Genomic DNA, 26,842 nt, shown 5'->3' on the forward strand with positions numbered 1-26,842 from the left:
GTCTCACTCAGCCACTGTGTAAGGCCTTGCTCTCCCTCTCCATGTGGGAGCCCTCTCTTTCTATGCCACTGAAAAGCAGCCACCAATCTCTCATCATGTTCATATCTGAATGGAGGGGCTAACTAACTTGGTCTATATGTTAAGAGCCCATTCTGTATTTTACACACACTCCACTCAATGCATGGACACTGCACAGCCAGAGGCTGATGATGTTCATTTCAGCCAGTTTATTCACACAGCACATACTACAGTGGGTAATGTATTTCATAACATTGTACAGCGCTGTCACGCCTGACAAAAGACTCTTGATCCTATCAGTAGTATAAAAATAGTGTCACTACAAAAGTATAAATTAAGCCTACCGATAAGACAACACAAATCCACAAAAACAGAACAAAACTATTTGCCAAAGCGTGATAAAATGACAAATTATGGAATCAAAATAAGAAACTTGATTTTTTTTTTTTTGCAGCCCAGCAGAGTATAAAAAGAAAAGAATGACAAGTCTCCATAAAATAACACAAGACTATTCTCAATTCCAATTGAGCATAAAAAATTCTGAACATGAGGGAAAGACTATTCATGTTAGCCATCTTGTATTTACAGTTAACATTTGCATCTTCTTTCAACACACCCAATGGAAAAAGATTGCGACCTGTGTTCCTGTGAAGCCATAGGTTAGCAGCAATTTTTTTAAATTCTTTTAAGTTTGAATTTAGTTCTCTATAACAGTATTTAGCTTGAGTTGTGAGTATCAAAACCTTTGAAATGCTAGTTTATAAAAAGAGGTATGGTGTTATCAACGGTGCTCCCCATTTCTGCAACACTTGCCCCCTCTAGTGGAATAAAACAGCAGTTCTCTTGTATTTACATACTGCCACCCCTGAAAGGAGTACGTCAAAGTTGCCCCTAGACTGAGCTAAAGTCAGTTTGTGCCTTTGCCCCTAATGTTTAAAGCTAGGATTTTGGGAGGTTAAGCAGATCTTAGATCTGTGCCTAGGAGCAACTTCTAACCCCCTGAAACTGTTCCGTCTTAGAAGAAACACACTGGCTTATATGATAGAATAGATCAGTACTCTAATATTGATTACATGCATATCTTGTAATAATTCTAATCTTACCAAAGAAAGCGTATGAGACAATCGTAGTAGTAGTATTGGAGATACCGACATCAACGACCGACTGCGTGTTCAGGATCATTTTTTGCTTTAAATCCTAATTTAAGATCTACAGGTAAAATCCATTCACTATGTTTGCAAAAAAAAAAGACCAAACTAAAACATCAATTTCAGTTCCATTATCTATATGCTACACTTACTAGTTGATCATATTGGACAGATCCAAAAATCATCATGTCGGACAGACCAGAGCCTTTACTGCATGTCCTTCAGTCATAGAATTTGAGGTAAAAAAAAAAAAAGCACACCACTGCTTTGGACAGAGGAAAGTTACGTCTGAACCATCTATACTGAATGGGAAGGTTATCAAGATGTACCTTGGTGTGTGACACTCACTTCCAATATAGCATTGGTCAAGCCATTTGAGATGTTATGCACATTCCAACTAATTTGTGCAAGTTTGTACAAAGGCAACAACGATTTCACACACTCCAACTCCTAAATTAGAAAGTGTCTCTCTGAACGGAGGACAGACAAAATTCAAGTGCGGGGAAGGTTGAACATACATTGGCAAAACATTTAATCCTTCAATCGAAATCATAAACAAATCCAGTGCATTAATTAAAAGCATGAAACCATAACAGCCACACCAGTACGTTTCTTTGGATTCTTTGCTTCTGGATAAATTAACACATGGGTCTATCTTTGATGTAAAAAGTACAAACAACAAATGAAGTCTAAGAAAGACTAATAAATATGAGAAACTGACATAGTACATAAAGACACATGATGCTTGGTGTAGTGGAAGACGGTCTAAAAACAACATGGCTAAAGACAATTGAGGACCAGACTGAAAGACACCACAATGAAAAAGTGGAAAGATGCCACTAACAAGCCAGGGGCAATCAGACCAACGAGTTCCCAAACATACCCACCCCAACTGTCAAGTCATTCAGTATAGTCACTCGGTAACACAGTGGAGTTGAATCGCAACATTGTCCAAAACGAATCTGAGGCCAGGCCATACACAACCACCGGAGGCCACGCTCGCTGACCATACATCATACGATTATAAACTGAGATTTTGCCACAATTTGGGATCCACTACAATCGCAGGTAAATCATGATGTTGTAAGCGCCAACCAAGATGCTGTAGGTCACATAATGTGATTGGGTGAAATAAGTGCGATTATGGGTTTTGCACAGTCCCGATCCACATTCTAGGTCCAGATTATTTTTCTGCACAAAATGTTTTGTCGTATCTTGCGTAGTGAGGGGGGTGCTACAATGTGACTTGCAACTTGTCCTCTGTTGCTCAGCTACAGCCACATAGTAGGAGGTGGCCATGACACATCTGGAAATAGGACAGGGAGGGGTCTAGACATGTCGCAATGTGAGCAAACTGGTGTAACGTGAGCACACCTGTCGCAGACATCAGGGTGACAAGATTATGCAGACAATTTGCATAATGTGAGTGGGCCAACGACGTAAAGATTTGTATCGTTGTCTAATGTATGCCTAGCTTAGTCCTTCAAGTAGTTACTAAAGTCAGACAACTTTAAGCCATGGATGAAAAGAAGGCAATTTGATAATGTGAAGGCATGATATTGACTATGACGTCTAAGGTCAGAAGTAACCTTGCCTGGTAACACAGTGCAATAAAGTGGGACTTGAAAAGTGTGTGGTTAAAATCGAGGAGAGAGCGGTCCTGTGATCCCATGTAGCTTGGTTGGCAGAGCATGGCACTTGCAATGCCAGAACTGGGGGTTCGAGTCCCACGGGTGACCAGTATGAAAAGAAAGTATACAAATGTATACACCCAGTACTGTAAGTCGCTGTGGATAAGAATGTCTGCTAAATCAATTATATGTCAATGTAGAGAGCCGCTACAGCTGTATTACATGGGACATTGTAAAATATCTAAATAAAATGTTAGCACATTGACCATATTACTTTTGGGAAACCCAGTCGAGTCGGAGTTCGGGCATATGACTTTGATATGTGAAAACCATTTATAAAATGCATACTTTCAGATTTTCTGAAGCAGAGCCGGCTGGTGGACGAGACTAGAAGTGATTCAGCGAAAGACAGAGTTCTTTAAGGCTCAAAGAATAATAGAGGTTACTAGCACCATATGCAACACCCTTAACATCCTTGACATTTATCCTAGGAATTTTAAGCCATTCAACTGCTGATAATTCTTGGTTGTTGCATTTGGCACTAACCAGATCAGCATCTTGAGAAGATGCCCCTATTCCTCACCTTCTTGAACAGTATCCAACCAGTCCAGGTGTTTGATCAAATAAAACATCCCATGGGGGATTCGAACCTACGCCGCAAGTTGTGACAATTTTCAGGAAGCAGACGCTCTACACTGTGAACTAGCTAGTTACTAACTTGCCGGTGGACTTCTGGCAAGGACGCTTTCGTGAAAATGTGCTGGATCACATCCAACTATGTCAATGATTTGAATTGGCCGATACAGAATCTTTTACATAATTTAATGATGTGCTCAGCTGGTTGTCCTCAGCATCATAGCTAATTGTGCCAGGTTGGCTTATGAGAAACGCTAGCAGCTAGACATTTTAGACAACAGGTATAAACCTTGGGTCTAAGCAAAAGTTTACGAGTATGGCCCCTCAGGGTTCCCCTATCCTTATGTAGATGGTCTGTAGTCATTGGTGGAGAGGTCATGGTTAGGTCAGCGTTGGTCAGGCTAACGTTCAGGCCATGTTGGAGCGCAGGAAGATGAGTTTGCTCATCTCCTCAGTGGTGACCTGCTGTCTCCTCTTCATGGCCAGACTCTGCTCACACACGCTCACACACTCGCTGCGGATGCCCACGGCGGGCACGGCCAGCAGCCACAGTGCTAGGCGTGCCAGTCTGGGGAAGCGGTCACCCACCGCGGTGCTCCAGTAGTGGAAGAGGTCTGGGGTGGTGCCCTGGAGGAGCGGTTCAGCCAGATACTGGAAAACCTCCTGTCTCACCTGGGTCTGGCTTTCATCTGACGATGCCTCCGATGACACAGCTACTACCCCTCTGGTGTTCACTCCACCCCCGGGGACGTTCACTCTAAGCCGTTTGGGTGTTGAGGGTCCATCCACATCCTCACCTCCGGACCCCCCACCGGTGGCTTGCCCCCCATCGTGGGGGTCTGTGGCCATCTCGCAGGCGCGGGCGATGATCTCCTCATGCTGGTAGGCTGGGACGGGACGCAGCTTCAGCTGAGGATCCAGGACCATGGCTACCTGGTGGGCTTTCTCCACCTTAAAGTTCTCCTTCAGGGCTTCCAGGAAGTAGTGGCAGAGCTTGCTGGCGGTCCCCACCTCCCCAGCCTTGGAAGTGAACAGTTTCTCCAGTCGCAGGTAGACAGGTAGCACCTGCTGCAGGGTGGGCCTCCTCTGACTGCTGAGCTCCAGGGCGGCAAGGCGTAGAGGGGCCAGCAGGCAGGCCAGCGTCCCCAGCAGGTGTTTGTTGAGGCCCTGCAGCGTAGAAGCTGTGGCCTTGCTCCTCCCGTATGCCTCACATATCTGCTCAAAGTGGGCATGCACCTGAAGCAGGGCCTCAGCCGTGCGGTCCCAGCAGGGAGGGGTGGGGCTAGGCCTGGGGGGTGCGGAGGGGTTAGATGTGCCCTCGTCGATGGTGGCACTGGTGGAGTCGTCACGTAATGAGAGGCTGGTGGAGGCAGCAATGTCACGGCAGGTAGCCAGCAGCTCAGTCAATTCGTGGAGCCCCCGCGCCTGCAGGCTGCGCTTCCCAAGCACCGCCTGGACCACTACACCCAGCGAGCACCCGGCGCATCGCAGACACACCCTCCCCCGCCCGCCTCCACCCAGCGGCGAGCCCCCCATCCCCACCGCAGATACTCTCGGCTCAGTCACGTACACCGTGCGGATGTCCGACATGACGAACTCCGACAGCACGTTCTGGGTCCACTGGTGTACCTGCTCAGGTCCCTCCCTCAGGTCTGCCTCCTTGACACCTAGAACATAGCGTTTGAGCCTGGATCCCTCCACCTGGTAGGCTGTCAGCACTAGGCAGGCATCAGGCCCCACTGTCTGGGAGTGGCAGGTGACGGCGATGCCCAGTGAGGTGTTGGAGCCCAGGGCGCAGGTCACCTTCACCTTGATCTGGTTGTACATGCGGGGAAGCTGGCGCAGGGCCAGTGAGCTCATGTTGCCCAGGGCTTCGCGGGTGGAGTAGGCACCGTGGCGGGCGCCCGTGTCCACTAGAGTCTGGGCCAGCTTCAGAAAGTCCTTGCTGTTGAGCATGTTGAGCACGCCCAGGTCTGTACACATCACCCTGAGGAGACGCTCAGCCACCTGCTGCCTTTCCTTCTCCGGTAGTCCACCACTGTTCTCTGTGGATAGAGAGAGGCATAGGAGAGGAGCAGTGAGAGAGCAGTGAAAGGAGAAATAGAAAAATAGATGGAAAATTAGGTAGAGGAGAACGAGTTTGAGTGTGTTTTCATAGGCAGTGTGGCCTAAGTGTGTTCATTCATAAGCAGCATGACTATGACATTCATGAATAGTAGCCTACTCACGGTTGGTGTAGTGGTTTCTCTGTGTTGGCTGAGGCTGAGCCTGTATCTGGACTTGAACTATTTGAGCTTGGGCCTGATGCTGGGGCTGGGGGGACCTCCACAGTTGGTCCTGTGAGGCTGGGCCTGGTGATGTCTTTGGAGACCCCCCTTTGGTGTGGTTCTCATTATCCGCTGGGGGGATAGAGGGTTAGCATTCTGTGATCGAGAAGGTCAACAGCTACAAGTTGGTTAATTGCTAATAATAACATGAGGTTGGCTAAAGGGTTAACTAATGACTAATTGTTAATGGGCCAGCTAGCAACGAGCTACAATGGATTTAGCTAAAAGTTAATAACCAGAGGGTTGGCTATTGGCTACTAGCTCAAAAGTTAACAGATAGTTACATAGGGTTAGGAAACAACCACTAGCCTCTAATAGTGGCTACACATTATAAAACAACAGGGGTGAAATGGTTGTAACAAAGAGCATACTCAATTTAATATGCAAAAAATGAAATTAGAAAATGCAAAAATCAAAGTGTAGATGAAAATATCCCTTCTCTCTCCTAGTAATATGTACGTTTTAGCTTGGAGTGCTGTACAGCAGCTATTTCAGCCACCTAATTTGGCTGAGCTTTGTGCAAAGGAATAAGCAATTCCAATAGCTGGAAATACAGTATCTGAAGTATTCAGCCATTACAACAGTACATTTCCACTTCTGCTGAAAGCCCCTCTCCAACCCATTTGACTGATAGTGTTACACTTTAGTGTTACACTTGGGCTACAGCCAGTCTGGTGCTGTATCTGTCCCTCGAGGTGCAGGTAACTCACCAGCGTGGGACTGCATGTGCTCCAGCAGGTTGTTGTAGAACTGGAACGGGATGCCACAGGCGCCACATGTGTAGGGTTCTAGAAACACAAGGCCCAGAAAAAAGGGTTCCCGGATTGTAACAAGAGCACATCCACTGTGGACCTGCCCAGTCTATCCCCTGAGTGGTCCAAGATCTAGGCCACTGTGACAAGATGTTTAATTTTAACACATATAAAACACATGTTAAACCTACTTAATATCATCTATCTATGCCATTGAAGAGTGATTGAGTCTTCCTACCTAGAGACTTGGTCTCTGCCACTGTCGCCTTGTCTTTGGGGTTTTGGGGGCTGTAGGCCCGGATTGTTGTGAAGCACTTTGTGACTAATGCATTTGCAAAAAGATGTAAATAAATAAACATCATTTGATTGCTTGCTTAATTGAATACCTTTTTCATGACATTTCCCAACTGGCTTGTCAATAGTAACAGGTTTTTGCTGAAGGGCACAGAAGCAATATGGCCAGCTGAATGAAAGTATATAAATCTGCTACCACGACAACACTAAAAAAAACAGATATGCCAACATAGTCTCTTCTAATTCACCATGGAGTAACCTGCCCAAATCCAAACCTTCACATCAACTACTACAGGGTCACAAACAATTACGAAATGGAGGTGCAAGTGTGACAAGCCCAAATTAACAGGGAGACTGATAAGAAATGACAAGTGAGTAGGAAAATATCAGTGGCAGTAGCTGCATCTCATTATGGTCAAAATAAACAACACGGAGAGGGTGAAATGGTCACATTTGTGTTTTCAGGCAGGCAGCGAGAGGTGGACTCACTCTGTGATGCAGGGAACGAACCGGCCACCAGGGGGCTTGGAGTACCTAAGGGAGAGCATGAGAAAGTGACATCACAGACATTGCATAGCTTTTTAGATAGGATTCCCTATTTGTCACCAATTTCAGAGTGTGCACTTGTTCTCCTCCCCTTGTGGAGTTAAAAGCATTCGATTGATGTAAGCATTGGCTAGAGAATGTTAGCCCATATTTCCAAGCCAATCAATTATTTTGTTTATCCACAAGGGGGAGAAAATGAGTGTGTACTTCAGGGAGAGGGGTAGAGAATCAGACCAAGGCCTCAATTTGAATGTGCTTGGACACTAAACCAACACTCACACTCCTGTCTGATTCACTCTCCATCTACCGCAGTGTTCTACCCAGGTCTCAGTAAGAACACATCTGTGCAGAAAGACATTCATAAAACACACAGCTTATGAGAAGTGCCTCAGTGCTTACCGCTTGAGTTCTGGGAACTGTTGGTGTCCACCAGGCTGGACTGGGTCTTGCTTTCCATTTTCCGACTAAAGGGACTGTCTGTGAAAGATAAACAATGTTTGAACTGACAAGGAAAAAGGAGAACCATGGCGCGCTCCCGAAACATTTCCTACCTGGTGTGTAGAACCAGTTAGTCCACATACACAAAAAATACCTGAGTGCAGACCTACTGTATTTTTTGAGTGACTGACAACACATGGGTGAAAAGCAGGTGGATACATATCATACAATAGTAGGGGATATTGACGCAATAGATGATTTCTGAAGACTACACAATACCAATCCATAGCAAAACAACCACTATACTCTGTGTATTGAATTCTATCACGTCCTTGGTATGATTCACTCCCTTTTCTTCAAAGTTTTTTTATAAAATGAATATTCACCCATAGCATTTAAATATGGGTCCGAGTACTCCTCTCCACTCTCTCTTTTGACCCATATTTGTGCGCTAGGAGAGACTGTCAAGCTTTAAATAGCTCTCCATAGACAAACTGCTCAGTGGAGAGAGATAGGAACTGATCAGGTGAGCGATATGATAGATAAGAGGCGCGAAGGCAGCGTTTCAGATCACGGCAGGAGATTGTAGCCTTGGTTTATGGCAGGGATGGGGACTACAATAAATGTGAACTCCTCATGAGGGGCTGCAGTGCCCCACCTCAACCCACCTTTCCAGCGGCCCCCATCTTAGTAACAGCGGAGAGAAAAAAGTGAAAAATGTTAGTTTAAATGCAAGTTCGCTGCCATTCTACTCATTCTGCCATGGGGCAAAGATACATGTTTGACGTTTTTAATATGACAGAGTGGCTAATAAAATCAATGTGGGCCCCGGTAATTTGACCATGAATACTACAAGTTTAGATACAGTGCCTTCAGAACGTATTAATAACTTCTCCATGCTCAAAAAAATATTGAATGTCTGCTTTTTTTATTTTTTACCCAGCTACCAATAGGTGGGGTTGAGGGGAATAGTTCCCGCGGGATTACAGTGATGTCAAATATTGTTACAGCTAACGGTTTGTGGGGTTTGATTAAACCTACCCAGGATTTGGGTAAATTTGCAAGTCAATTTGATGGTCTAAAAGTTTACATCTTTAAGTGGTATATACATTATACTGTATTCGTTCACGCGCAGTGATTGCAAAAGTCTCAGTTGTAAGAGTGCGAGAGGTGCTTAAGCACAGATCCCAGGCCAGTTCTCCATACCTGTTTCTAATTTAGTGGCACTGTATTTGCTAACGTCCATGTTTCCATCCACACTTCCACGTGATCGAGGCGACTTCATATTATCAAAGGAGAAATCTGTGGGAAGAGATTTGTCATTATCATCAAATAAATACTGGTTCATTATTTTACTTTACATGAACCAATGAGAAGTGATTTGAGGACGCCGGTGAGTTTGATAGGTAAGAGAGGGAGGTTATTGACTACAACAGACGACTTGTCCTTTTTGTACACCTGTGAGATGACTTACTCATTGGTTGATGCAGAGCCACATGCTCCTGGTATGGGTTGAAGTACTTATACTGCTTCCCACAGAACTCACACTCGTAGCTTCCCGTTTCTATGGGGGACAATGAGAAAAAGTGGTTACATAAAATATCACATTTGCATGTGATTAATATACAAAATCTCATTCTGCAATGGTAAGAGTAGCATCCTTGGTGGTTCACTGAAATGGTTTCCTTCATTTTCAATAGTGATAGACATCTAAATAATATGTTATTTACTGTCATAAATTATATGTACTAATTACACCAAAATTGCATTGGAATTTAAATGATCAAACTAAAAACATTGCCTTAACACACTGCAAAAGTAGGATTTCAGATATAAAAGAAACTACTTAGAATATAAATAAAATCTACAGTACCAGTCAAGTCTACACCTACTCATTCAAGGATTTCAATTATTTTTAACATTGTAGAATAGTGAAGACATCAAAACTATGAAATAACACATGTAGTAACCAAAAATAAAGTGTTAAATCAAAACATATTTTATATTTGAGATTCTTCACCCTTTGCCTTGAGAGCTAGGCTCACTCTTGGCATTCTCTTAACCAGCTTCATGAGGTAGTCACCTGGAATGCATTTCAATTAACAGGTGTGCCTTGTTAAAAGTACATTTGTGGAATTTCTTTCCTTCTTAATGCATTTGAGCCAATCAGTTGTGTTGTGACATGGTATGGGTGGTAAACAGAAGATAGCCCTATTTGGTAAAATACCAAGTCCATATATGGCATGAACAGCTCAAATAAGGAAAGAGAAACAACAGTACATCATTACTTTAAGACATGAAGGTCAGTCAATCCAGAAAATTATGAACTTTGAAAGTTTCTTCAAGTGCAGTCGCAAAAACCGTTAAGCGCCTATGATGAAACTGGCTCTCATGAGGATCGCGACAGGAAAGGAAGACCCAGCATCCAGCTTTGCTGCAGGGGAAAAGTTCATTAGATGTACCAGCCTCAAAGCGCAGCCCAAATAAATGCATCAGAATTCAAGTAACAGACACATTAACTGTTCAGAGGAGATGGCGTGGATCAGACCTTCATGGTCGAATTTCTGCAAAGAAACCACTAATAAAAAGGACACGAAGAAGAGAAATGCTTGGGCCAAGAAACACGAGCAATGGACATTAAACAGGTGGAAATCTGTCCTTTGGTCTGATGAGTCCAAATGTGAGATTTTTGGTTCCAACCGACGTGTCTTTGTTCGACGCAGAGTAGGTGAACGGATGATTTCCACATGTGTGGTACCCACCGTGAAGCATGTAGGTGGTGGTGTGATGGTGTGTGGGTGCTTTGCTGGTGACACTGATTTATTTAGAATTCACATTTAAACAACATAGCTACCAAAACATTCTGCAGCAATACACCATCCTATCTGGTTTGCACTTAGTGAGACTATCATTTGTTTTCAACAGGACAATGACCCAACACACCTCCAGGCTGTGTAAGGGCTATTTGACCAAGGAGAGTGATGAGTGCTGCATCAGATGACCTGGCCTCCACAATCACTCAACCTCAAACCAATTGTGATGGTTTGGGATGAGTTGGACCGCAGACTGAAGGAAAAGCAGCAAACAAGTGCTCAGCATATGTGGGAACTCCTTCAAGACAGTTGGATAAGCATTCCAGGTGAAGCTGGATGAGAGAATGCCAAGAGCGTGCAAAGCTATTGTCAAGGCAAAGGGTGGCTACTTCGAAGAATCTAGAATTAGTTTAACACTTGTTTGGTTACTACATGATTCCATATGTGTTATTTCAGTTGATGTCTTCACTATTATTCTACAATGTAGAAAATAGAAAAATAAAGAAAAACCCTTGATTTTCAACTAAAAAAAGGTTTTGGTTTATCTTCCTCTAAAAACAGAAATAAGTCATTATAAATAACAAACTGTCTTTATTTACCAGTGTGAACGAGTGATAGCCCCTCTATATAAAAGGGAGTTTCTGAAACACAGAGTCCTTTGCTGATGTGATGAAGAAACGGAATGAAAGTCCAGCGAGGATTTGTCAGTGAGTGACTCACTCATTCATGGCTTTGGATCAAAATACATAAGTACCAACATTCTTTCTGATAGTCTTAATTAATAAATATTTTTACCAAATTAATCTGCTCATGTGTGTGTTCAATTATTTGTGACATTGTGGTTACAATGAAGAATGTAAACGAAATCCTATTCGTAATGAATAAATCAGATGCGTGTTGCAAGCTCCATTTTTCCTAATTTTTTTGCACTCATTTTATATCCAGCACCCACATAACTCTCCACCTCATGGCCTCAAACTGCACCATTGTGTGTCTCTCCATCGCCCACTTTAAAAACATTTGGATAATAGAGCATTTAAAAAGGCTGACATTGTTTGATTCTCATACTTCTGACAGCCAAAATTCTATCGCCATCCATAACTTTTGGATTTAACATTCCCAGAAGGCAGGGATTATTACAACCTACTGCAGGCCTAAAACCTATGGGTTTAAACTTCTGAATTAACCATTATATTGAAGATAGTAGCCAGTTAATGAGTTGTGGGATTATTATTATGATGATTATTATTTGTATTATTCCTGCATTATAATTATAGAAATGCCCCTTAGAAATGTAAAATCTTAGAGAATATCTAACTCAATATCACATACCAGATTTGCCCTAATGAAAAATGCCCCTTAGATATTAATTTAGAATCCTCCAATCCTCAATTTAATTAGATCTACAGGGACATATTATTGATCTACAAGTATTTTCATTTAGAAACTGCCCCATAATGAGTTCCGAGAACCGTGTCATACCAATTATTATTGGATTATTCACCATGGCAACCACTTGTTAGTATAAGATTGAAAATGATGTGCATTAACCTTTTTATCAAATTCCATTATATATTTGTGCCACTGTAGATGCTGTGTTTTTATTTACAGTAGTGATGGACAGCTGAAGGCATTTTTGTTTTTCACAAGCGTAGCAAGCTGTGAATTCTGCAAACAATGATTCCATGATGGGCAGGACAATAGACGTCATACTTTTACAAAAAGGATAGTCTAATAGCTCGGCTAGGTGTGAAAAGAAAATACCCGCAACTTGCAATGTATTAAGTACTCTAAAGTTTTACATTTCTAACTCCAAACCTCATGCAACCGCAAAATGTTGGATAAAGCATATACTGTACAGTATTTGTTCATCAACATCTTCATGCTTTTGTTAATAAAACTCTAAAAACACTTTCAAAATGCAGATGTCTATTTCAACTATCAGCAGAACACTAGGGAATAAATGTCACTGAATAGTGCCACAACGGAAACCACTTAGGCCTACATCGGCTACAATAAGAACGTTGTTTTCACGGAATAGAAACACCATAATATTAATCAAATGAATTAAGGTACAAAACGAAATTCTCTGAGGGTAGCAATACGGGCTACAGCTGATGCATTGGCGGAGAGCCAGGCGGCATTGGCGGAGAGCCAGGCGGCATTGGCGGAGAGCCAGGCGTAAAATTACACGTTGAAGATTGCGAAGAACAAAATTGAGTCACAATCCATTCCAGGCACACTGGTGAGCTCTCAGCAGGAAAATAGACTTGCCGAGTTTAGGGACTTTAAATGTACAGTATTAATGAATGTTTGCGAGGCATGTCAATTCTCCCATCTCTTTTGCATAGCCCACCAAATGCACTGTTTTCTAACCACATCTGGATGGCTCCATAACAAATTACTATGGGAATAAAATCACTGAATGACAGAGCATGGGGACTGGTCTTTAAAAATTTGATTTTTATGTGGAAATGTAAGGATTATTTTGCTCTTCACTCACAGTCACTTAATAGCCTAGGCCTACTCCAACCGGTCACGTTATACAGCACCATATTTTCCTAACTCAAACCCTTAATTAAATCACTTTAGCTGTGATTGTAAAATTAAATCAAGGCTCCCTTTGTTATTTAGTTTTATAACTAAAATGCTTGACTGTATTTAAAGACATGGATGACTTGTATGCTGTGTGATGACATGCACAAATGTATGATCGATATACTGTATATTTAAGTAGGCCTTGCTGCAAATAAGTAAGTTACGCTAAAACAGCTACAGTAAGAAATGCATTTGTTTTTCTTGGAATAGAAAACCCATAAAATTCATCAAATAAAAAACATCTATCCCATATAGTCTGTGCTATTCAAGGCTCCCTTTGACTCTTAGGCCACCAGCTCCAAGTAATTTCTATAACTTAGCTTCTCAAAGATGCCCTCTGGTGGGCAAACTAGCACTACAATTAATGGCATCATTGGCTGACAAATAACATGCCATAGAATTTTGCAGCAGCCTGCAAGCAGTACGCCAACTTTTATAGGAAGAACCACTGTGTGTGTATAGAGATATCTACATATCTCTCTCTTTTTTGTTTTGTTTACATACTCATCTCATATGTATATACTGTATCTTGCCTATGCTGCTCTGTACCATCACTCATTCATATATTCTTATGTACATATTCTTTATCCCCTTACACTGTGTATAAGACAGTAGTTTTGGAATTGTTAGTTAGATTACTTGTTGGTTATTACTGCATTGTCGGAACTAGAAGCACAAGCATTTCGCTACACTCGCATTAACATCTGCTAACCATGTGTATGTGACAAATTAAATTTGATTTGATTTGATCTCTCACACACAACCTTTCAAAGTTTGGGGTCACCTAGAAATGTTTGAAAAGCAAATTTTTTCCCCAATTAAAATAACATCAAATTGATCAGAAATACAGTGTAGACATTGTTAATGTTGTAAATGACTATTGTAGCTGGAAACTACAGATTTTTCATGGAATATCTACATAGGCGTAGAGGCCCATTAACAGCAACCATCACTCCTGTGTCCTAATGGCACGTTGTGTTAGCTAATCCAAGTTTATCATTTTATAAAGACTAATTGATCATTAGAAAACCCTTTTGCAATTATGTTAGCACAGCTGAAAACTTTTGTGCTGATTAAAGAAGCAATAAAACTGACCTGACCTTCTTTAGACTTGTTGAGTATCTGGAGCATCAGCATTTGTGGGTTCGATTACCGGCTCAAAATGGCCAGAAACAAAGAACTTTCTTCTGAAACTTGTTCTGAGAAATGAAGGCTATTCTATGTGAGAAATTGCCAAGAAACTGAAAATCTCATACAATTCTGTGTACTACTCCCTTCACAGAACAGCACAAACTGTCCCTAACCAGAAGAGAGAGTGGGAGGCCCCGGTGTACAACTGAGCTAGAGGACAAGTACATTAGAGTGTCTAGTTTGAGAAACAGATGCCTCACAAGTCCTCAACTGGCAGCTTCATTAAATAGTACCCGGAAAACACCAGTCTCAATGTCAACAGTGAAGAGGCGACTCCGGGATGCTGGCCTTCTAGGCAGAGTTGCAAATAAAAAGCCATATCTCAGACTGGACAATAAAAATAAAAGATTAAGATGAGCAAAAAGGACACAGACACTGGACAGAGGAAGATTGGAAAAAAGTTATGGACAGACAAATCTAAGTTTGAGGTGTTCGGATCACAAAAAACGAACATTCGTGAGACGCAGAAATTAATGAAGATGCTGGAAGAGCGCTTGACACCATCTGTCAAGCATGGTGGAGGCAATGTGATAGTCTGGGGATGCTTTGATGGTGGTAAAGTGGTAGATTTGTACAGGGTAAAAGGGATCTTGAAGAAGGAAGGCTATCACTCCATACCCTGTGGACAGTGCTTAATTGCAGTCAATTTCCTCCTACAACAGGACAATGACCCAAAGCACAGCTCTAAACTATGCAATAACTATTGAGGGAAGAAGCAGTCTGCTGCTATTCTGTCTATAATGGAGTGGCCAGCAGAGTCACCGGATCTGAACCCTATTGAGCTGTTGTGGGAGCAGCTTGACCGTATGATACGCAAGAAGTGCCCATCAAGCCAATCCAACTGGAGGTGCTTCAGGAAGCATGGGGTGAATTCTCTTCAGATAATTTGTTGAGATAAACTAGAATGCCAAAGGTTTGCAAGGCTGTAATTGCTGCAAATGGAGGATTCTTTGACACAATTCATATTTCAATTAAAAATCATTATTTATAACTTTGTCAACGTCTTGACTATATTTCCTGTTCATTTTGCTACTCATTTCATGTCTGTTTTCATGGAAAACAAGGACATTTCTAAGTGACCCCAAACTTTTGAACTGTAGTGTATATAAAGCAAAGTACGATGTGCCCAGTCACAAACCCCTAATCTGCCAAGCAACAGTAGACCAGCATACAGTGCAGCCTTACTTGGCCCTACTTTCTGGAAGGGTTCCACTGGCTCCTCCTCCTTGACGTCTTCCACAGGTCCGAGAACAACCTGCTCGTATGGGTCTGGGGTGAAAGGGGGGGGCGACAAAGATATATGGAGAGAAAGAGGTCAAGTTAATTGACAGAGGTTACTTTATTTAAAGCAGCAGTAACCATGAGTGGAAGTTAATGAAATCGTTTTTTTTTTAGGGCAACAATGATACTTATGCTTACATGCTGACCAGACCGCTCAGGTCGCATGCGCGAGCGTTTCAAAATAAATGCATGTGTACATGTTATTCAATCATGGCGCCAACAAGCGTCAGCGTTGCCAGGTGCAAAAATAGAAATGGCTTTTATTTGTGACGCAGAACGCGATGCAAGTCCTGCCTCTCCCACTCCTTATTGACTTTTGGAAGCATATACACTCATGTGCCATCTCCTCTTTAGTTATACCCACGTGGGTGATTGATAGATGAACTTGAGGTCGGCTGTAGTGGTGCAAAGCTTGCCGCCATGGGACTCTGGGGAGTGGAAACGCGTTCTCTGGATTGACAAATCACGCTTCACCATCTGGGAGTCCGACGGACAAATGTGGGTTTGGCAGATGCCAGGAGAATGCTACCTGCTTTTCCCCCCACACCTTAGTTCCATTGAAGGAACATCTTAACGGTTCAGCATACATTCTAGACGATTCTGTGCTTCCAACTTTGTGGAAGGCTCTTTCCTGTTTCAGCATGAGAATGCCCCCATTTACAAAGAGGTCCATACAGTAATGGTTTGTCGATATCGGTGTGGAAGAACATGACTGTGGCCTTCAAAGAGCTGACCTCAACCCCATCGAACACCTTTGGGATTAATTGGAACGCCGACTGCAGTGCCAGGTCTAAGGCAGAACAAGCTACCATTGGAATCCAAACAGACAAAGAATAGAAAAGGCCTAGTAGGAATGCAATAATGGAGAGTAAATGAGAAGAGGATAGGTAGGTAGTCAGTTACCGTCCACAGCGTGCAGGTCGCGGTGCTCCTGGAAGCAGCTGTAGTATTTGTACTTCTTCCCGCAGATGTCACAGGAGTAGCGGAAGCTATCTGCATTCGGATACACAGAGATCGCATTGTCTGGTCTGTGGCACACTGGCATTCAATGACATCACATCCTGCTGGTCATAGTCTAGCGCACAGCACCGATTTTTTTCATATCACTCAGTAAGATATAAAAACCAGTGGATGGTTTGCTGTGTTATGGGTCCATCGACTTTGCTTGTGTGTAGTGTTGGCATGTAGACCTATTCTCTTACTAGGGATGGAATCAACACAGTTGAGTATTGCAGTATTTTTGATAACATATCGAGTCTGACTCAAAGTACAGATTCTCAAAAAAATAAAAAATTGCCAGGTAGTTAACATTAGTTTGCGCTAGTTGGCTGTAACTGCGCCAAGACTTCGGTATTTCTCATCTTATAGCTTAGACTCAATCTTTAAATTTTTTTAAAAAAGTGAGACAAAATGCTTTCAGCACTTTTATTTCCATGACTCCCAGCATTTATTATTGCTCTCTCTTGTACCTGATAAATTGTGATATGATAGGTATTGCCATTCTGTATATATCGGCACCAAAACATTGTGATAATATTGTATCAGGGGGTCTCTACCAATTCCCAGCCCTATGTCTTACTGGAAAAACGATTAAGATGGTGTTGTGGATAGGGCTGGATGATATGGCCTAAAAATAATATTTTTTATTTCTCCCCCCAAACTTATGGCCAATTCACAATACGTGTCGATTTTTTTGTAATGTTCTCTCTAAATAAGCTATACTTGTACAATTAAAAAGGTCAAATACACTGCATTTCAAACAGTCAAGAGTAATCTATTGAATTCAGGGTTTGTTATATAGGGTAAATATAAGCCTTCCACAACCATAAGACCCAATCATAATATATTTTGTATCATCATAATACAGTAGTTTAACCAGATTTTTTGCAATAATCACCGATCTGGCTTTCAAGTCGGTCTACGAAAATGACCTTTTTGTTACAAATTCAACCAGAACCATGCATAGTGCACATTCACTAATAATGACTAACTTTTTATAGAAGGCATTATAGAAAATGACCACAGGTCTCAAACAATCTTTCAAGCACAAGCCCACGAGCTAGTGAGTAGCCAGCTAACCTTAATATTTCAAGTTTAGCTAACTTGGATCTATTTGCACACCCTTCTGTCTGTCTCCAACTGTTTGAACAGCATGCTGGCCTGTCCACTTTGTTCAGATGTTGAAATCAAGTGGCTTAGCTACCTTATTTCTCAGAATGAGTTGCCAACTCCTTAAAGTGTTTTATGCTTATTGCTCATTTATAAAAACAGACTAGACAGCTAATATAAGAATCCTTTACTAAAATGCTGCTAGCGGAGCATGATACAGCAATGGGGACAAGACAAACTGAGCATTGATTTTCCAGAATCAATGTTCATTGATACTACTGTTTTAGTATTGTCTGCTCTGCAAGCAATTTAAGGAGTTGAGACCCAATAAAAAGGGTATGGTTCAAAAAGGTAACTTCTCTAATTACAGTAAAATAATGTCTCTGTGTTTGTGTCCATGTGACCCATTCTGTTGGACCAAACCTCAAATGCAAATAGCGAGCTGAAACAAAATGCTTTCAGCACTTTGATTTCCATGACTCCCAGCATTTATTATTGCTCTCTTGTACCTGACGAAGAAGTGACAACTTTGTTGTGAGTGGCAGGGGCTTGTTGTGTGTGTGTTTTAACAGAGAGGAAGAGGTTTCACTCTCGCCAAAATTTGTCCAAAGACAAGCCCAATGCGTTTCTATGGGTTTATTTTGGACGTAAGCTTGTTGCCTGCCTTCCCACATTTGGGACAATGACTCCCATTGTTAGGGCGGAGACATGAGCATCTTATTATTATTATATAGATCTCTGGTGTAAATTGGAGGATGAAGGTGCAAATGCCTTTCGAAATGGACCCGTTCCATAATGGACCTGGTGCTTTTTCACCCGGACCCGATATGCATAAATCAATTTCTTTTCAATATTTTGAGCGTTTATATAATTTTGCTGATTTTCAGGGTGTGCTGCAGCACCCTCAACACCCCTACGACGATTGACAATGCTGAAGGCAAAGCAACAAAACACTTATAGTGGAGCTGAAGTGTAAGGGACAATGAAGTTGTCAGTCATAAAGTAAGGCTAGCTGTCAGTCATACAGTAAGGCTAGTTGTCAGTCCTACAGTAGGCTTAAGCATCTGGAATCTGCTTTGTGCCTGCCTGAACATACAGCTGAAATTGTCCCAAAGCCAACTCTTAATTCACGTCGACTTTAGTGTTCCTTCTATTTTTTTATGCGCATTAGCAACTCACAACAAAAAAAAAGAAACCTAGCCAAGTGATCACAACTCTTCTCCCTACATTCTCTTTTCCCTCAGTTACGAGTCTCGTTCAATTTCGATCCGACCACTACATTCCTTGCCAAATCACGACAGATTTATCAGTCTAGGGACATACTTTGTTTCATGTTTAACAAAAGCCTGCCAGTAGAAGGTCACAAATCAAATACAAGGTAAATACATGCCAAATGCAGGTATCTACAGGTGATAAACTGAAGGATTTGAGCTTTCTAATGCTGTTAGACGGCATGTCTCAACTCCCATTCTAAAAAGGAAATAAGACGGTGTTGAAACAGGAGTAAACGGTGTTGAAACAGGAGTAAAGGAGTAAAGGGTGTAAAGGAGTAAAGGGTATAAAGGAGTAAAGGGTATAAAGGAGTAAAGGGTATAAAGGAGTAAAGGGTGTAAAGGAGTAAAGGGTGTAGAGGAGTAAAGGGTGTAGAGGAGTAAAGGGTGTAGAGGAGTAAAGGGTGTAGAGGAGTAAAGGGTATAAAGGAGTAAAGGGTGTAAAGGAGTAAAGGGTGTAAAGGAGTAAAGGGTGTAAAGGAGTAAAGGGTGTAAAGGGTGTAAAGGAGTAAAGGGTGTAAAGGAGTAAAGGGTGTAAAGGAGTAAAGGGTATAAAGGAGTAAAGGGTGTAAAGGAGTAAAGGGTATAAAGGAGTAAAGGGTGTAAAGGAGTAAAGGGTGTAAAGGAGTAAACGAGTAAACGGTGTAAAGGAGTAAACGGTGTAAAGGAGTAAACGGTGTAAAGGAAGTGTTTTTGATGAGAAAGACGCACCTGTTTCAGTAATGAGTCGTGGCTCAAATGGCACTTGCAGTCTTTCAATTAGCAAAATACCTCGCAACTCAAGTAGGCCAATGACAGTGGCTGCATTTCAACTATAATCATTTCTGTAATTAACACTTTTTTCCAACTGTTAATGACAATGTGCTTATAGAATTTTAAAGATGCATATCCCCTCTTACTAACCTTACAGGAATTGTAGCGTTAGGTAGTAAGGCTGGGCGGTATGCAGATTCAACTCATCATACTGTCCTTCTCTCATACCGGGATATACATAATTACCGGCTTAGTATACAAGGGGGCACCAAAAGAGACAAAAAAAAAACATTAGGCGTCTATTACCAGAATTCTACCAAGTAAGAGAAAATGTCAATAGATGCTGCTAGCTAAATATTCCAACAAGCGCAAATGAAAATAATTTGAAAAGACCGATAATACAACTCATGAAGTTATACCTATACACACACACACACACACATATATGCATACATAAACCCAGCAAAAAAAGAAACGTCCTCTCACTGTCAACTGCGTTTATTTTCAGAAAACTTAACATGTGTAAATATTTGTATTAACATAACAAGAGTCAACAGACAAAGTTCCACAGGCATGTGACTAACAGAAATGGAATAATGTGTCCCTCAACAGGGGGGGGGGGGGGGGCAAAAATCAAAAGTAATAGTCAGTATCCAGTGCATTAAGTACTGCAGTGAAACTTCTCCTCATGGACTGCACCAGTTTTGCCAGTTCTTGCTGTGAGATGTTACCCCACTCTTCCACCAAGGCACCTGCAAGTTCCCGAACATTTCTGGGGCAAAATGGCCCTAGCCCTCACCCTCCGATCCAACAGGTCCCAGATGTGCTCAATGGGATTGAGATCCCGGCTCTTCGCTGGCCATGGCAGAACACTGATATTCCTGTCTTGCAGGAAATCAGCCATACTGCTCGTTCTGTGCGTGATGGCATTGTCATGCTGAAGGGTCATGTCAGGATGAACCTGCAGGAAGGGCACCACAGGAGGGAAGCGGATGTCTTCCCTGTAACGCACAGAGTTGAGATTGCCTGCAATGACAACAAGTTCCGTCCGATGATGGTGTAAGACACCGCCCTAGACCATGACGGACACTCCATCTCCAAATCAATCCTGCTCCAGAGTACAGGCCTCGGAGTAAAGCTCATTCCTTGGACGATAAACGTGAATCCGACCATCACCCCTGGTAAGACAAAACCATGACTCATCAGTGAAGAGCACTATTTTCCAGTCCTGTCTGGTCCAGCGACGGTGGGTTTGTGCCCATAGGCAACCTTGTTGCCGGATGATGTAAGGCAGGTCCTCACCAGACAACAGGCCTACAAGCCCTCAGTCCAGCATCTCTCAGCCTACTGTGGACAGTCTGAGCACTGATGGAGGGATTGTGCATTCCTGGTGTAACTCGGGCAGTTGTAGTTGTTGTTGCCATCCTGTACCTGTCTCACAGTACGGACATTGCAATTTATTGCCCTGGCCACATCTGCAGTCCTCGTGCCTCCTTGCAGCATGCCTAATTTGCACATTCACTCAAATGAGTAGGGACCCTGGGCATCTTTCTTCAGTCAGTAGAAAGGCCTCTTTAGTGTCCTAAGTTTTCATAACTGTGACCTGAATTGACTACAGTCTGTAAGTGTCTACAGTCTGTCAGTGTCTTAATGACCATTCGACAGTTGCATGTTCATTGACCAAGCATGGGAAACAGTGTTTAAACCCTTTACAATGAAGATCTGTGAAGTGAATTATCTTTGAAAGATGGGTCCTGAAAAAGTTGTGTTTCTTTTTTTGCTGAGTACACACACACACACACACACACACACACACACGAATGTCATTTTTGGTGAGTTTGGACATTTGCAAGCGAACGTGAACGAGGCGTTATACAAATGAACAAAGTTTAGACACATGCTTGTCTGAAGGACAATCGCTAGGACTGCGTTTCCCAAACTCGGTCCTGGGTACCGTTTTTGTCCTAGCACTACACAACTGATTCAAATAATCAAAGCTAGCTGATTAGTTGATTATTTAAAAATCACTTGTGTAGTGCAAGGGCAAAAACCAAAATGTTTGGGGAATGCTGTGCTAAGGCAACGGGCCTGCCTGCTCTGAGAAGAGGGGGGAGGAGGTGGTTGAGAACAGAGAGGAAAAGAAATCAAGAGAGGCAGCTGTACAAATAATGCATCTAAAGGGCTTTGACTTCTAAAACACAGCAGAAAGCTAAGACAATATGATGCACAATCACATTATTTCAGCCACTTACTCAGATAATTAACTAGCAAGTTAAAGTTAGGGGTCGTGTTAACGCAGTATCTTGCATTTTTCACAAAAAATAAGAAAAAAGACCAACCAAGAAATATCTTGCTGCGTTTTGTAAAAGCAGACGTAAAATGCTTCTTATTGTCATTTCTACTCGGAATCAGACTCAATTCATGCTTCAGCTGCACTTCTAAACTCACGAATGCACATACTATCAGCAGACATCACTGACTGATGTGTAGCTACTTTTCTAGGTTTAGCCAGCCTACTTTTCACTGGTAAAACGCAAGATTAATTTTAAGGAAATGTAGCTACATTCTTTCTATGATAAACAAGACCTTGCTAATACGTAAGAGTTGACGTGTGGCTGCCAGCCAAATAGCGTTGCACTTTGTTGTCATCGGATGAAAATGATGCTATTTTTTGCAGAATGTGTTGCACGAATGCATTTTCTTTGAAGAAAAACTATAGTAGCACATCCCTGATAACTCTATTAATAAAAAAAGATATAGATATATAAAAAAATAAAAATAGAAACACTACACAGCTGGACACACCTGCTCCTGCTTTCTCCCATTGTGCTATTTACAAAACACACACGTGACTGGCTCAACTGTTCTGGGGAACTACAGTAAGCTTCATAATGTAAAATAATGTGACAGGTAAAATGAAAAATGCATCCTTTTTTGGGGGTGGATGAACACAATATGCTTTATCCTAGTGTATGCACAAGTTGACTGCAGGTATTTACTTTAAAAAGTAGCTAAAAATATTAACATTTATTGAAAAACTTTGAAGATTGTTTTAACGGTGTAGAAAAACATGGCTATTTCCAAATACCTCGGTATACCGCCCAAGCCTATTATGTAGGCTTACTTGTTATTTTTTCCCATTTGTGAGGATGGTGTACCTTTTTGATAACTGCACTGTGATTAACATTTTGTGAGGGGACGACATGGTTTTTCCGTTAGGGATTTTTCTTAACGTTAACTATTAAATTTCATTTAAACGTTCACAACCCTAGTGTGCATACACATCTGTGTACTCACTGTTGGGAGTTGTTGGTGCCCCCTCTCCTGGCATGCTGTCGGACTCTGCGGGGGGGGGGATAGAAAGGCACATGCATAAAAGATCTGCTGTTGGCGTGGCGCCAGCGCTTAACAGCTCGACTCACTCAGATCTCTCACACACACACAACATTTGGCATTGATCACATGAAAGATAATGATGTCAGGAAAGTAGAGACTACTTGAAAAGTATTAGCAGATGAATGCAGCTGACAAGTTAGAGGGCAACTCCACCATTTTTCAACCTCAAATTCACCATACCACTGTCTAAATATGTGAAATCCCCACATTTCTATGTTTTGTAGAACAAAATATAAAAGTAAAATGGTTCTACCCAATGACATCAAAAGTTAAAACAAATGTTCAAACACTGATATTCCCAGTGACGTGGGAAGCAAGAAAACACCCTCCATCTGGCTAGAAACTCATTGGAGGTTTTGAAAATCACAGGTCCTTTCTTGTTTCAGCATGTGCACAAAGCAAGAGCCATACAGAAATGGTTTGTTGAGATCGACGTGGAAGAACTTGACTGGCCGGCAAAGAGCTCTGACCTCAACCCCATCAAACCCCTTTGGGATGAATTGGAATGCCAACTCCGAGCCAGGCCTAATCGCCCAACATCAGTGCCCGACCTCACCAATGCTCTTGTGGCTGAATGAGAGCAAGTCCCTGCAGCAATGTAACATCTAGTGGAAAGCCTTCCCAGAAGAGTGGAGGCTGTTATTGCAGCTAGGGGGGGGGACCAACTCCATATTAATGCCCATGATTTTAGAATGAGATGTACAACGAGCAGGTGTCCGCATACCTTTGATCATGTTGTGTATCAAACAATTCCCATGTCGCCACACAAAGCCTTAGTGTTTCAGGGTAGGCATTCCTTACCTCTGTGTGCACGGACATGTGTTTGAAAGCAGTTGTAGTACTTGTATTTCTTCCCACAAATCCCGCAAACGTAGGAGCCTGTATGAGAGAGGAAAAGCTAAATAGAGAGCGCTGCAAAAGCTACAAGAGTTAACTGCATTGATATCATTGGTGTGTAACATGGAACTTAACTAAGACAAAACTTGTGCAATCATTTAAGACTGTAAAATAGGTGACCGGTCCTGATTCACATGTATTTATCAATATATTACATGGTCAGACAGTTACGACATAATATCCTAATGATTACCTTTTCTTGTAAATAGGTACAGAAATGTATTAGGTAAAGAAATGTACCGGTTTCCTAGCATGTATTTTCGCAATAAATACCAGCTGAGATAGTTAATGTTCAATGTCAGGGGGCCAGTGTGAATGAGGGCAGTCTGTGAAAAGGGTGAGGTAGTTGCTCACCGGTGCAAAACAGTTTTGTGTAACGAACCCAGATGTTGGGACTAGGTAAAAAGGAAGCAGCTGAGATGAGGACATTTGCATGGCCAGGTGCAGGTGCACAGGTTTGGAAGAAGACAGATACAGAGGGAGAAGTTAAAAACGACAGGTGCATGATGGAGAGAGTGGATGCGTTCGATTTGCATCACCCGTTTTTCCATCATGGTCTAAAATGTGCAAACTCCAACAACCTGGAGCACAGATGGCGATGCAAAATGAATATGCCCGTTGTGTGTGGAGTGGGAGGTGACGTGTTGGGGGCGGGGTCGTACCCTGGGTCTGGTCATTGCGCGACCTTCCTCCTCCTGTTGCTCCTCCTCCTCCGAGGACCACACAGATCTCGGCTGGCACATCTTTCCCGTTACTGGCTCCCTGCATGTCAGGCTCCTTCTTTATTGTGACCGGGACAGCAAGGGTGGTGGTGGTGGTAGGAGAGGGGCCATCTGGGACTCCACCCCCCGCGTCAACCTGCTCCTGTCCAGGATTGGTGGGCACCTCCTGAGCACTCATGACTGACTGCTCAGGGCCAGCGCTCCTGGGACTGTGAGTGAGTGCAACAGACAGCCAGGCAAAAAGGTAGAAGGAGGAAGAAACAAAACAAGTCAGAATTACTAATACAACTCTCAAGAAACAGCAGCCTTCCTTTGAAACGGGTGCAGTTCAAATATAGCAAGGGATAACATCAAGAAAGCAGAGCTCTGCCAAACCATCTCTTTAGCCAGTTCTAAAGCAGAGCTCTGCCAAACCATCTCTTTAGCCAGTTCTAAAGCAGAGCTCTGCCAAACCATCTCTTTAGCCAGTTCTAAAGCAGAGCTCTGCCAAACCATATCTTTAGCCAGTTCTAAAGCAGAGCTCTGCCAAACCATATCTTTAGCCAGTTCTAAAGCAAGGCACTTGACACTCAGATTGCCATATGCCTGACCAAGGTACATCAAAAAGTTAGAGGTAGTCCGGCATACCAATGAGAGAAAGTGCAATTTAATGGGTCTATAAATTGTCTCCATAATGACATTATTTAGGACATTGTCTAGTTAAATACATTTAAAAACCAAAGAATATTTCAATACCATTTCTCTACTCGTGACAAATGGGGTTTGTCCAAAATAGGAGGGGAATAGATGGGAGATATGCATTATTACCCATTATTTGCCCTACAGTGCAGTGATTCATTTTGTATGGGTGACCTTTGACAATAAATCCACAGCACCCAGGTGTTCTAATTCCAGAAAAATCCAAATTACCCAGCCTTCTACAGTAAGTACCATTGTACACTAGGACTATAATGAGGGGGCTCAAAAAAGTCAAATGCAACCAAGCAAAACAGAGTTATAACCAGGATGACAGATTTTTGGTGTAAAGAGAAATGACCTTTCATGGGCAACACCTTTTCTTGGAAGGGATAACTGATTGACATTGGCACTAATGATTCAAACAGATCATGGATACATGGACAGCTGTTGTTCCCAAAAATACAGCATTGCTATGTTTCTGTTTGTCACCCTAAATATGAATTGTGCAGAACTTTTAGATTCCTAAGCTGTGGAGGGAGTATTTCTGGATGGCAATTAGTTAGTCAGGAGTCACCTAGAAAGCTGGCAATATCGTAAAAGGGTATTGGTTCAATAGAATGATGTGGGGTAGGAGGGAAGAAGCTCATTGCAAGTAGGCTACTCATTAAAACATTAAACAATTCCCAGTTACTCCAACTTTGTTAAATATTAATTTTAAAAAAGGTGTTACCTGCTCCACTGTTTCATGCCCCATTTCTGCAATCTAGCCTACATTGGTTTGTCGTGGTAGAGAAAACATTCCTAATCTGGCAGAGAACCTCCATGTTTTCATATCTGCATGGGTGCAACAGTTTAAGGGGATGATGCTATACTAACCTCATATAACATTAGAATACATGCAAAACGACTAACCACCTCAGACATCTATTAGCCTACTTGATAAAATGATGCATGCAAAGAAATAGCTAGCCGACAATCTAAATATTGAAAATTCTAATCTCCCTCAAAAGAGGCCAATTCAACAAGCCTGGGCAGATTGGAGGCCATAAAAGCTAATTTGGGAAGCGAAGGGAACGGCTGAGTGTTCATTTCAGCAGCAGCCGTGTCACCGCCATGCGCCATGTTGTGTTGGAAATTATGACTAGAGTTTTTTTTTTTTTTTTACAAAAACAGCCCCATCAGGAACAGGTGGGGGCAGGAAGCTACATGGAGGGGAATATCAGCTGAGAGGAAAAAGCAGAAAAGTGAAATCCCTCTCAGAGCTGGACATGATTGGATTTCATACCCTAATGGCAGAATGTGATTAATTTCTCCACAAAATTCCTTTTAGCACACGTAGGCAT

The 26,842-nt window shown here is 42.3% G+C and overlaps 1 protein-coding gene across 5 annotated transcripts in view; it reads right to left on the minus strand.

Annotated features, from left to right (window-relative positions):
• Positions 1-204: 204 nt before the first annotated feature.
• Positions 205-26,842, minus strand: part of LOC109868138 (zinc finger protein 618) — a 36,096-nt gene continuing 9,458 nt past the window's right edge. For 2 of the 5 annotated variants that reach the window (XM_020457597.2, XM_020457595.2), the window contains 13 exons: positions 24,762-25,030; positions 24,004-24,081; positions 23,104-23,148; positions 16,577-16,666; positions 15,578-15,661; positions 9,265-9,354; positions 8,997-9,092; positions 7,752-7,829; positions 7,296-7,340; positions 6,751-6,834; positions 6,471-6,548; positions 5,662-5,832; positions 205-5,478 (listed from right to left, as the gene is read on the minus strand). In XM_020457597.2, the coding sequence (XP_020313186.1) occupies positions 3,842-5,478; positions 5,662-5,832; positions 6,471-6,548; positions 6,751-6,834; positions 7,296-7,340; positions 7,752-7,829; positions 8,997-9,092; positions 9,265-9,354; positions 15,578-15,661; positions 16,577-16,666; positions 23,104-23,148; positions 24,004-24,081; positions 24,762-24,999 (2,814 nt within the window). In that variant the 5' untranslated portion in view covers positions 25,000-25,030 and the 3' untranslated portion in view covers positions 205-3,841. The remainder of the gene's footprint in view (positions 5,479-5,661; positions 5,833-6,470; positions 6,549-6,750; positions 6,835-7,295; positions 7,341-7,751; positions 7,830-8,996; positions 9,093-9,264; positions 9,355-15,577; positions 15,662-16,576; positions 16,667-23,103; positions 23,149-24,003; positions 24,082-24,761; positions 25,031-26,842) is intronic. The other 3 variants (XM_020457598.2, XM_031802749.1, XM_020457599.2) reach the window with 3 other exon arrangements.

Source organism: Oncorhynchus kisutch, linkage group LG23 (genome assembly GCF_002021735.2).
Source record: "Oncorhynchus kisutch isolate 150728-3 linkage group LG23, Okis_V2, whole genome shotgun sequence".
Classification (NCBI taxonomy): domain Eukaryota; kingdom Metazoa; phylum Chordata; class Actinopteri; order Salmoniformes; family Salmonidae; genus Oncorhynchus; species Oncorhynchus kisutch.